Source organism: Primulina huaijiensis, chromosome 10 (assembly GCF_012295235.1).
Source record: "Primulina huaijiensis isolate GDHJ02 chromosome 10, ASM1229523v2, whole genome shotgun sequence".
In the NCBI taxonomy this organism is placed as follows: domain Eukaryota; kingdom Viridiplantae; phylum Streptophyta; class Magnoliopsida; order Lamiales; family Gesneriaceae; genus Primulina; species Primulina huaijiensis.
The window spans coordinates 19,318,334-19,330,913 of record NC_133315.1 but is presented as its reverse complement, the minus strand read 5'-3'; the positions used below and the strand labels follow the sequence as shown (position 1 = coordinate 19,330,913).

The 12,580-nt window shown below is 33.4% G+C and overlaps 2 protein-coding genes across 2 annotated transcripts; one reads left to right on the top strand and one right to left on the bottom strand.

Annotated features, from left to right (window-relative positions):
- The first annotated feature begins 1,187 nt into the window (after positions 1–1,187).
- LOC140986288 (protein TIC 21, chloroplastic-like) lies at positions 1,188–3,905 on the top strand. The gene is made up of 4 exons (XM_073454428.1): positions 1,188–1,551; positions 2,028–2,285; positions 3,229–3,432; positions 3,595–3,905. The coding sequence occupies exons 1-4, from the start codon at positions 1,276–1,278 to the stop codon at positions 3,706–3,708; spliced, it is 852 nt and encodes a 283-aa protein (XP_073310529.1). The 5' UTR covers positions 1,188–1,275; the 3' UTR covers positions 3,709–3,905.
- A 61-nt stretch (positions 3,906–3,966) lies between these two features.
- On the bottom strand, positions 3,967–6,792 carry LOC140986287 (uncharacterized). Its single transcript, XM_073454427.1, has 2 exons — positions 6,681–6,792; positions 3,967–5,376 (listed from the first exon to the last, which is right to left on the bottom strand). The coding sequence occupies exon 2, from the start codon at positions 5,350–5,352 to the stop codon at positions 4,342–4,344; it is 1,011 nt and encodes a 336-aa protein (XP_073310528.1). The 5' UTR covers positions 5,353–5,376; positions 6,681–6,792; the 3' UTR covers positions 3,967–4,341.
- Between the last annotated feature and the right edge of the window lie 5,788 nt (positions 6,793–12,580).

Here is a 12,580-nt window from a genome sequence, read left to right as displayed (position 1 = left end):
GAAAAAAAGATGAATCCTCTTGTGTCAACCCCTAGTTTGTAATGGGCATGGGGAAGTGAAGTGTTTGTACTTTGGTGGTGTCCATACTCTGTTAAACCATTGTGGAAACTTTAGGTGATGCATTGATTTGTGAGGAAAAAAGAGTATGGGAATCTTTATTTGTTTCAACTGTGATTCTGCTACTATACACTTCATATTTAAGTTGGACCCAAACTGTTTTTGTGGAGTTGATACAAATCCACTCTGTTTTTTTGCTTTAATCCCTCTGTTCCCCACACCAATACCACCTTTTCTTTTTTCTTTTTTTCAAAATTTACCTTTGTGAAAAAATTTGTTCATGTCCTATATATATATTTCAAATCCTTCTGTTTGAATTTAAACATTTACAATTCCAACTTTACATAGCTTTTTAAACATAAAATATATTTTTTTTTAAAAAAAATGAAAAAAAATTCATCCGAACACTTTCGTATAAAGAAACAATTTACACAAAGACTCTTGTATATATTCGATTATGTAGCTCGTTTTCTTGAAGGGAAACAATGGATCATGGGCATGCCGACTCACTGGTTGAATTCAATTACGCAATCGGCAGCCATCACATGTAGTAGCTACCTAATTTGGATCGAAGCAGAATTTATGACCCAACATTGAGGATGATTTCATGGTGAAAATAGTTTAGAGAACCCCTAACATAAATAGGAGTGTTGTTTCCGGTTTGCATCATCGAGAAAAATTAAAAAAAAAAATTTAATAATATTTGAGTCATTAATAAAAAATATTACTTATTATTAAAAATATGAGCATGATTGAATCGTCTCACAGATATAGTCTCACAAAATCTTGTATTGAAAATCAATTTTGTTTAGTTTTTTTAATTAACTCAAAAAAATTCAATATATATGTTTTTAATAAGCAAAAAAAGACGGTCTCACGGGTCGTATTTTGTGTGACGGATCTCTTATTTGGGTCATCCATGAAAAAATATTACTTTTTATGCTAAGAGTATTATTTTTTATGGTGAATATCGGTAGAGTTGACTCGTCTCACAGATAAAGAATCGTGAGACTGTATCACAAGAGACATGTTCTTTTAACAAAACCTTTGCCATATTAAAAGTTTATTTAGTGACAAAAAAATGAGTAGTGCTAATTTATTTATTAAATTAAAAGGTTGGAAAACCAATCATCCAGTCGTTTTTTGAAGAGTTCTCTCGAGCTGAGCCTTAGCCCACAGCTATACTCTGCTGGCCTGCTTACTTTACAATTCAGAGCTATGCAAGCTTCAATATGGGCGGCACCTCGCTCCGGCGGCGCGCCACCAGGACCGCCGTGGGCTTTCCCTGTTTCTAAACCATTCCCGTATAGTCATCACTCGTTACTGCGTTTTAGTCAGACACCTCTTTCTCCAATTTCTGTGTCGCCGGCTAATATGCTTAAAGGTTTATTTTCACCACATTCTACGATTAATTATCAAGCCGTAAAGCCTCTGCCTTTCGCCCCCATTGCTGCTGCTTCATATGACGAGGCTGACACGGCCAAACTTGCTCAGGTATCTCTCCGTCCGATGGACGTTTTTTAGTAATTTAATTCGAAAATGTGGTTCAGGGTTTGTTCTTTTGTTTGGAGCTTAGTTGTAATTGCGTGTTGTTGATTTGTTATTCATTGTTATATGCGAAATAGCAAATATGATCCCGCTCCCTTTTTTCAACTGAATTTGCATCGGATTGACCATTCATGCTCCAAAATTAGTAACTTGCTTTCCATATATTTTTAATTTGGAATTATGTAGAGACAGAGAAATTGATTCCAGATGTATTTCAGAGCATTTGATTTTTCCTAAAATTAAATCATGGGCGGGGCTCGGGCGAGTGTTACTTCCGCAAATGTAAATACTTCAAAATTCTTAGGCTTATGAAAACGATAAAACTTTACTTTATAAAATATTGTAATCCTCCTCTAGTTTCACTCCTCAAATGAAGACCCAACTCCTTCCCTCAGGCCTCAACTAAATTTATTCTATTTTAGGTTTCGAAGAGATTAGAGTATACTTCCAGACATTTCAAGAGATTAGGAAGTTTTGGATTCTGGGGGCAGCTGATTTGCAGCGTTGTTGCTGGTGTGATCCTTTCGTTTTCCACAGTTATTACTGGGAAAGTTACATCGCCTGCAACTTTTTATGCAACTGCTGGCGGCATTGCAGCTGCATTCATTTCAGTGTTTTGGTCGTTTGGTCATATTCGACTAGCTGACAGACTCCGAAGAACAGCTGATAATCCCTCGAAGGTACTTTTATCTTGTTGGCATACATAGACAGCAATATACTTCTTATTTGTCTTTTGTTCCCTAATGCTTGATTTCTTTTTTTGGGGAAGAATTTAAATTGTCCTGTCTAACATTCTGTGCTGAGAGATTTTTAAAAAATGTAACACACATTATGAATCAGAGCATGTGGGGACATGCAAGATTACCTGTTTGAAAATCAAATGCCTGGTATTATATGGATGGAACCATTCATGCAAACGTTTGAGATTTAGCAAAGGATGATAGATGACGGTACAAAGGATGGCCATATGAAAAAGACCAAACAGTTAATCACCAACGTTGCTTCATTCTTTTAGTTGACAGATATTTTGAGTCTCGAATTGTTCACGAAAGATCCTCAGAGTCTATCTAAGAACATCTCAAATTGAAGCAAAGTGAGGAACATATGTGGTAAATTTTTTATTTTAGCCTCACTTGTTGATTAGGTTGGAATAAGCATTTATGCAGGGTTGAGAACCAAATTAGTAGTCAACTTACCATTTGAGTCAGAGGTCAAATGTAAGCTTTGGTTCGCTTATGGATTACAAAATCTCTTCTCCTGAAAGGAAGCTGTAAGGATCTGTCAAGAGAAACGAAGAGGCCAATCTCTACCATTACTTTCATGATTTTTTAATTTTCATGCACTATAATTGTTATTCATCATATAATTAGACAAATTCTCGAGTCTTTGTTTGGATGAAATCTCTGGTTTGAATTATTGGATTTTCTGAACTTCATCCTCATCTTTTATTTTTTATTGGGACTATGTGTAACATGAACAGTGGCGATGATACAATTTGCTGCCTGCTCGTGACCTACCTATCCCTACGAAAACTTGATACTCGTTATGCCATTCAAGTTAGTCAAAGATCATATCATCATTTATGTTATGTTGTCTTGTTAATTCATGACAATGTATGTGTAGGCCCCTCCTCGAGCAGATGTTGTAAGAAGCCTAAACAACGGTATACTCGTGAATCTATTGGGCATGGCTGCCGCTATACTTGGTATGCAAGCAACTGTAAGTCTTTTGGTGGCAAAAGCTCTCACGGGTTCAGTCATTCCTTATTACCAGGGCATCCCTCCTGGGAATAGTCCAGTTCTTGCACTGGATGTCTTCTTGGTTCAGGTATCGTCCAAGAATCAGTTCAACTATGTTGTTATCAGACACAAGCTCAATCCTGTGAACGAGTTGCAGTTTTTACCCATCATTTCACCTTTTTGGAAGTGATGAATTTTGTTTTCTGTTATGTATACTGAGTGATTGTATTCACTTTCTTTTGCTCTGCAGGCATCAGCAAACACGATCCTCTCACATTTTTTGGGGCTAGTGTGCTCTCTAGAGCTACTGAGAGCAGTGACAGTGCCGCCTACAGGGAAAGTTCCAATACCAAAGGCTGCATGAGTCCGGACCAGTGAAACGGAAACAAGGGAGGTGAAAATGGAGTTAGCTTATCATTATCTGATTGTGTTGATCTTGATCTTGTATTTCTTTTTGCAGACGAAGAACTGTTTCAGATGTAATGATGCTTTAGATCCGTGGTCTTAAAACTTTGTATTCCTACAGCTAATAAATGAAAAATAAAATATCCGATTCTTTTACATTCAGCCTTCTGCTACTTCTGTTATTTACTACAAATTGGAACGGAATATATCTGGAATCGAAGAAGCTTTACATTCCAATAATCCTCTCCATAACTGGATACCGTTACAATTTCAGAATCACAGGTTTCACTACATGAATGTTCAAAATTTTCGATTCAAATTTTCAACTCGATATAATATAATTTCATATTTTGCACTAAGCATCAATATTTATTAAATATCTATGCAGTGTATTACAAGATGTAATTGTATCCAATGAAAGGACTGCAAGTTAAAGAGCAATAATTATAAACAACTTCGACTGTATAAAAGGGTTAAAATCTTGGAGACTATGCAAATCTAATGTAGGCAAAGCTGGTTGTGACAAGTTGAACATGGTTCCGAGCTCCTGATGCTTAAAAATTGAAAGGAAAAAAGGAAACTAAATCTTATGTCAACCACCAGCTTCAGTAGGGTTACTCTGCCGCCTCAATTCTTCATCAGCATTCCTCAAGAACTGATCCCACCCACTTCCAGGACTCGTATCCAAATAATCGTAAGGTACTGCAGTTTTTAAACCCGGACGTATACCGAGACGACTCTCCACAATTCTGAACTCCAAATCGTGATTTTCTTCCTTCAATTTCTCTTCCAGTTCCTCCCAAGTAAAGAGAAGTGGGAGGGTAAATGCACCCCAAGGGTTGAAATCCAAGAGCTTCACTCGTTCATCCCTCGTGACATAGATGTCAAATGTGTAACTTTCAGATTCAAAATTTTCCTGCACCTTCTCCATAAAGAATTCCTGGATCATCATTTTAAGATCAGGTTTCCTCGCAAGAAGAGCGGGGTAAAAGCTAGTCACTTCTCGTTGGCAAATTCCAATGAGGACTTTATTGCAAACAAAGCAACGGAATTCCATCCCAGGCTGCATTGATGGATACCATTTACGGAGAGTGAGGAAGAAACGTGCTGGCCTTGATGCACTCTTATCACTACACGAATCATATGCATGGCACAGGTCGTTCACAAGAGAATCAGACGACCTCAACAGAAGTGCTATTTCATTGAAAGTGGTACACCTAAGGTTCCCGGTTGGACTGATCCAAGAAGAGTCTTTAGGCGCGCTCCAATTAAGCTTGGGAAAAACAGCACCCCCCAGTGATTCAATGGATGCTTTGATCTCCATTTCCAATTCAGGGAAACAAGGGGCAGAAATAGGTTGTTCTGCCTCATCATCAGATTCTTCTGACACTACAAAGTCTTCTTCATCTTCAGGATTACGTACTCTATTTGGAAGTGCATCATCGTTTGAGATGGAAACAGGAAGCAAGAATGGACCAGAGTCATTGAGAAGATAATCAACAAACGACTCCGGCAGACCATGGATGATGGATTTTATGGATACAGATTTGAATTTGGGGTACCATTCTTGGATTTGGCATCGGTTTATTTCTTCTTCCTTCATCACTAAAGCTAAAAGGACTTTACCCTGTAAAGCATAAAGAAAACAATTACTTCAAAGAATTGCTTGTGTATCTACAGAAATTGGTTAGAATCCACCAGACTTTGTGATATCAAGAAAACAAAATAAATTTCCAAATAGATAACCACCCATAGTTAATAGAAAAGCAACCACAGAGCTTCAGTGTAACCCAGTAGCATTGAATTCATATTCATCTCTTCAGAACTCCTGAATCCCATTTAACAATCACCATTTTTTATTTTTTTACAAAAACTAAATCCCAACTCAAACTATACGAAAGAATTTTACATTACAAGGTGGTAATCAATTCTCGAATTTCCACCTACATTTTTTGAAAAATTGTACAAGTACAGATCGTATTCGACATCAAGCAAATTCATTGAATTGGGAAAAGAAAGCACATGAGAATCCAACTGGTAAACGGAGAGTTGGCGGAGTGCGTACTTGATAACTGCGAATACATTTTCACTCACAGTTTATTTTAATTGTTTTCCAAAAAAAAAGACATATATTCACACGATTTTTAGCAGCCCACGTGCAACCAAATTGTATCTCACACAAATTATCTATTATCTACGCTTTAATGCTGCCATTTGATCAATACAACAGGCCTAATTGCAAGTAAGGAGCTATCTTCTGCGTGTGGTTGGATATCAACCTAATGCAAATAGTGTATTGGATAAATGTTTACAGAAAATTAATTAATTTGGGTAGCCAAAAGTCTTCCCTCAGGATAAACCCACGTTAAATCTTGATAATAGCTTATCATCCATTCCAACCAAAACATCCAAAACACGACAAACTTCCCTCGGAGGGAATTCTGCCATTTAAATTTAAGTTCAATGATAATATGAGTAACCTACATTATTGATCCCAGTTCCAAACACCCCTCTATTTTTACGCGTATTTAGTTATTTTATAATATTTACGTATACAAAAAGTGACGACTAAAGCAGAAAGAAAACATAAAATTCAAAGAGTTGCTTCTCATCTCCGGCAAAGGGGTTAGCATCCAATGAACTTTGCTAAATAAAAAAAACAGAAAAAAGTGACAGAAAACTAGACCTCAATTAAATAATTCGAAATAATGATTTCACATTTCATAATCCAAGGTAATGACTACGCCGTTATCAAAATCTCAGATTCAAAAATTATAATTCCTAGAATTTGTTCTCAATAGGCACACCCTAAAACCCAGCAAAAAAAGGCCTATGAGTGATTATTCTCAAAGATTATATCACCCCCACTGCACCTACGCATTGGCTAAAAAAATCTAAAATAAACAACACCAGCAATTGAAGAGAACCAACCTTTCTTCTCGAACTCTGCAGCGGGTAAGGTTCTCTCTCTAGTGAAGGGTTAGGTGTTGGGGATGGAGGAAAACTCTCACGGCATTGATATTGGGCTGCTCTAATGGTTAGTTTGAGTTCTTGTCCAAGCCCAAGTTAAATAAGTGGAATTGTTACAAGACGTTTCATATATCAATATTGTTTATAATAAAAATTAATAATATTGATTTAAAAATATATTTTTTATGAGTTAAGTCGGATCATATCTGTATCAGAAAATTGAGTCGTTAAACGGACTCATATGAGTTCTATGTCTAAAATCTAAATACATATATATAACTCATAATTTGTTAAACTTAAAAAATTTAAAAATAATTTCTTAGCTTAAACTAATAAATCTAAATTATAAACTTATGATGGGTATGTTGATTTTTCATACCACACAAATTCTTGTGAGATTGTTTCACGACTCAATTTTGTGAGACATATTATCTATTTGAGTCACCGATGAAAATATTCTTTTTAATGTCAAATGTATTACTTATTATTGTAAATATAAACAAATTTGACTTGTATCACGAATAATGAGATTGTCTCAAAAAACCTGCTATTATCAATAATACATGTGAATAGTGAGAATGGTTTTAAAAATTACACAAATAAAAACTACTCAATATCTTAATTTTCAAATTAAAAGACAAAGCATGGATTCCGTAGTTAATATATATGATGTCAATTAGAATTTTATGGTTTGTATTTGGACTAATTAATTTGATTTAAACGAAAGAATTTGATTTGAGAAAATATTATCGTTGGTTGTACACTTGTATTTTAAATCATTTATACTAATTACCATCACGATTTTTAAAATTATATTCAATTAATATGATTCCACAAGATCGTTCTTTTAATGGTTTCAGTACATGCGGGATTATTAATAGTACCATTTTTAAGTTGATAAATTATGATAACTCTCGGATAGACGAAACGATATTTTTTGAGGACCTTATACTCATTATACATTAACACTTTTATTTGCGAATCTTTTTGATTTCCAAAATTTCATGACAAGATAATTAAATTTAAAAGTGGTACAAGTAAAATGTACAACTGAAAAATTAGATGATCAATGAATTTAATGGTACCCAAATTGATTATGGAAATTATATTTTCGAAAAAAACAAATGGTTTATATAACTATGAAATAACCAAAAGCTTCAGAGTTCTGAAAATCATTTATAAATTATAATTTAACAATTGTAATTTCAGGCATCATTTGGTACGAGACATTATATGAAATGAATGTAACAAATTATAATAAAGACTAAGGAACTTGAGAAAAAACAGTATTTATTGTTATCCATTTTTGGTTGTACGTTCCCGTATTGTCTTCACTCTTCCAAGTGTGAAAATTTAATATTTTTAAGAATACATAACTAATTAGGAAAAATATCCATCTTCTGCAAGTTAAATTTTTTATTAAAAAAAAATTGAAAGATTGTGATCGTTGTTTTCGAAAACAGACCAGTTGATTCGATCGAGAATCGATTGTGAGTCCGATGTAAACATGCATATAAAAAAATTATAACATCGTAAATCATTGTTTTCAAAATCAGATAAATCGGTTCGACCCAGAACAGATCATCACGAGGAAACAAGCACATAAACCGTTTCCCATTTCAGTTATGAGAAGGCATTGGGGTGTACTTTATCAACTTATGCTGGTCCTGTACGGGCAACGAATTAAATATGACAGACTGGCTTGTGATATTGGATAAAGAAATGTTAAATCAAAACTAAATGGACATTTTTGAATTAAATGGTTAGGGCATCTCCAACCTAAATCGAAAACGACATCGATCAACACTTGATGTTTCAGGCAAAACTCGAATTTCTTTTGAACGACGTTCGACGTATGAACAATGACGTCTACCAAAATCAAGGGCCAGCCCACCGACAGATCCTACCCATTTCTTTTTAGCAGGAGCCCTGGCAAGAAATAAACTGCAAATTGATTATTGCATGGACTTTTATTTAATATTCTAATGATTTTTAAAAATTTTAAAAGATTATTTTAAATAAATGGGACTATTTAATATTTACAATAAATATGGACGTTAAAGTTATTTTTAAATTTTTGTTAATGATTTCATTATTTGTTTTGTTCCTTCCGGGTATTTAATTTACAATAAATATGGACATTAAGTTTTGACTTTTTTTATTTTGAAAGTATTGTTTTTATTTTAGATAGTTTGCAAGAAAAATATTTACCTATTTTTTTTCCTTCCGATGACAAGATATTCGCTAGTATAGTTGTTCTCATTCTTGGCAATGGATAGCATCTAGTGCGATCAGATTTCAAAGTACAAAAGCAAAAAGGGGCCTTTTTCCTCACGTGCTTTCCATAGGCGTCGTACGGGTTATTCATCGAACTCTCCAGCCCATGCACTGGAGCTTGTGCCTTCCCAGACTCGAACATGAGATCACATGGATATATAGATACTCAGCATAAATCTGGTACCAATTGAGTTTGAGGGAGCCCAAGATCGGGATAGCCTTGGGTCGATCGGGGCAGTGGGCCGTATGGGCGGTCCACTGGGCCTGTAATGGGTCGTTACAGGAACAAACCACAAATACGAATGAAACAAATGTATCTCGTGTTTATGAGATCTTTTCCGAGATAATTTTCCCGTTAACTAGGTATTGTTCACATCTTTCAGTTGTGTTTATTTTTGGATCTATAACCTTGATTTTTGAAAAAAAACTCTGCAAAGTCTTGTAGATCATTGATAACAATCTTTTCTATAGTTGTCATCATATTGTTTTTTTTTTTTGAGATAATTTTGATAAGATTGATCATTTTTCATCGTCGGTCGAAAGTTTTTGCACTACTTTGGTCTTCTCTAGTTGGTGTATAAGAATTCACTACCAAATAATGATGATAATCTTCTTTCCGAGATCATTTTATTAAAACTGGATTGTTGTTCTAGATTTTGGATTCTTATTTGAATATCATTTAATGTTCTAAGAATTTATTTCTGTTTTTCAAAGATTTCTTCAATTTTATGTGGTACATTATGTAGTTGATTGTCATAATTTTACCGTATTTTGGATTTCTATAACATCTCCCCACTACAAGAAATTCTGCATACAACAACGCACATACGACAACGGTTTTTCACAAAAACCGTTGTCGTATGTTTTTTAACAACGGTTTTATCGAAAACCGTTGTGTTTTGGGGGGCAAAGACAACGGGGGGTCAAAGACAACGGTTTTTGAGATAAAAGACAACGGTTCTATAGAACCGTTGTCTTTGAGCGTTTTTTTTGGTCAACGACAACGGTTCTATGAACTGTTGTCGATTAGCGTGTTTTTTTGGACAAACAACAACGGTTTTGGAAAACGTTGCAATATTTAGCGACGGTTTTAGAACGGTTAATTCTAAAACCGTCGCTAATTTGCTATATTTAAATTCACGACGGTTATAATTTGAGCGTGTTTTTTTGACAAACAACAACGGTTTTAGAAAACGTTGCAATATTTAGCGACGGTTATTTCAAAAACCGTCGCACATTTTAGCGACGGTAACAAACCGTCGCTACAGTTAAATTTACGACGGTTTAAAAATAACCGTCGCTAATATTAGCGTGGTTTTTTTGACAAACAACAACGGTTTTGGAAAACGTTGCAATATTTAGCGACGGTTTTTGAAAAAATCGTCGCTAATTTAGCGACAGGTTTGTCAAAACCGTCGCTAAGTTTAAATTAGCGACGGTTTTAAATTAACCGTCGCTAATTTTAGCGACATTGTTTCAAAACCGTCGCTAATTTTAGCGACAATTTAAATCCAAACCGTTGTCAAATAAAAATATGCGACAGTTTATCATTTACCTACTGTCTATAAATATCTCCATTTTCGTTCCATTTTCCTTCACAACATTTAAAATTTTTCTCTTTTACACCATTTTATCACTTCACACAACACTTAAAATTTTTTTCACCACTTCATAACACTTATAATTTTTTTCTCTTACACCATTTCATCACTTCACACAACACTTAAAATTTTTTTATCCTACACAATTTTATCACTTTCACACAACACGTAAAATTTTTCTAACCACTTTATAACACTTAAAATTTTTCTCTTTTACACGATTTTACTACTTCACAACACTTAAAATTTTTTTCTTTTACACGATTTTAGTTTGGATTATTTTTTTCTTTTAGATTTATTAAATTATTAAAAGTATTTTTTTTTTCGAAACAAATTAGCGACGGAACTCTTGAAAGATGACCGTCGCTAACATTAGCGACGGACGATCATGATTACCACCGTCGCTAATTTTATTAAAATAGCGACGGTTTATGTAACCGTCGCTAATTTAAAATTAGCTACGGGTATAAATAACGACCGTCGCTATTTTTATTTGCTTGATCTACCACAACGGATAAAAATCGTTGTCGTTGAACGGACTTTCAACAACACCCTCAGTTACAACAGTTTTTAAATGGCTACGACAACGGATCCGTTGTCGTTTGCCGTTTTTGTAGTAGTGCCCGAAAGTTTAGAGGAATCATCAGATCCCTTATTATTTGCTCCTAATATCTAACATTTGTTATATTTCCTTGTTTCCAATACTCCAGAATATTGGAATAAAATCTGAAAATAATAAATATAGAACATATGTTCATATTCATAAATTTTGAGAAATGTCATCTCCTCAAACATTAAAGTTACACAATAATAATAATAATAATAATAATAATAATAATAAAGTATGTTTGAACCGTTTAACATAAACTCTGATACTTTTCCTAACCAAGAAGAAAACCAAAAATATATTTGATATTTTTGTCAAGGTTAAGTAGTACAAACTAAATTCTCATGCCCTAAGAACTGAACATTTACTTATTTTTATGATCGAATATTTTTCATCTTTCACTTGAAATTTTAATTAAGGCAGCACCTAATTTGTTTAAATCAAACTAATGGGTTGACCTATACCTCTTTCAGAAATAATTTGAGTGAGTTGTCTTGAAATTAAAAAAAAAATAGATCATTTTTTTTCTTTACACGATTATTTTTCAAACGTGACATTGAAGGAATTAATAAATGTATACAATTTATTTGAAAATGACATGGGGATTGTAAGTCAAATATAGGGGTTATATATCATATCGAAAATGTCATATTGAAAATTATATTCGATTTTTTTGTATGTATAATTAGCATTTGATTTTATCGAAATGTTGTGGTATATCGAGATTTTTGAATGATATTGGTATATACTATTTTATACCAAAAATATATCTTATATTTTTTAAATTTTAATTTAATATTTTAATTTATATATATCATTTCAATATTCCAGCATATATCGAATATTTTCAAATTTCATACCGTTATCGTATCGAAAAATTCAATATCGATGCCATAACATACCCAAAACTTTTGATAAATGTATTTTTCGATACGATAACCTCGATATATCGAAAATTATTTATTTTTTCTCATCCCAAGTCAAACCAACTATATACATACACAAGCCATCTAATAAATTAAAAGAAATACAGTTTTTTTTTAAAAATAAAAATAAAAAGAAATAATAATTTATGCATAAAAACCTCACACTCAAATCAGCTTAGCTTATCAATCCAAATAGAACTCGTTCTCCCTTTTTTTAATTTAATAAGGAATTTATAAGAAGTAATTCTTACATCCTAATGTTGCTATTTAGATATCGTCGATCTTTTAGAAAATTATTTTCCATAAATCTCTTAAGCACCTATATATTATATAATATAAGACAATATCATATCATTTTTTTAAAAAAAAAAATCCAAGCAAATTAAGCTTCATTCAAATATATATTTACTTAAATATTAGCACATATAATATAATATGAAAGTCACAGGA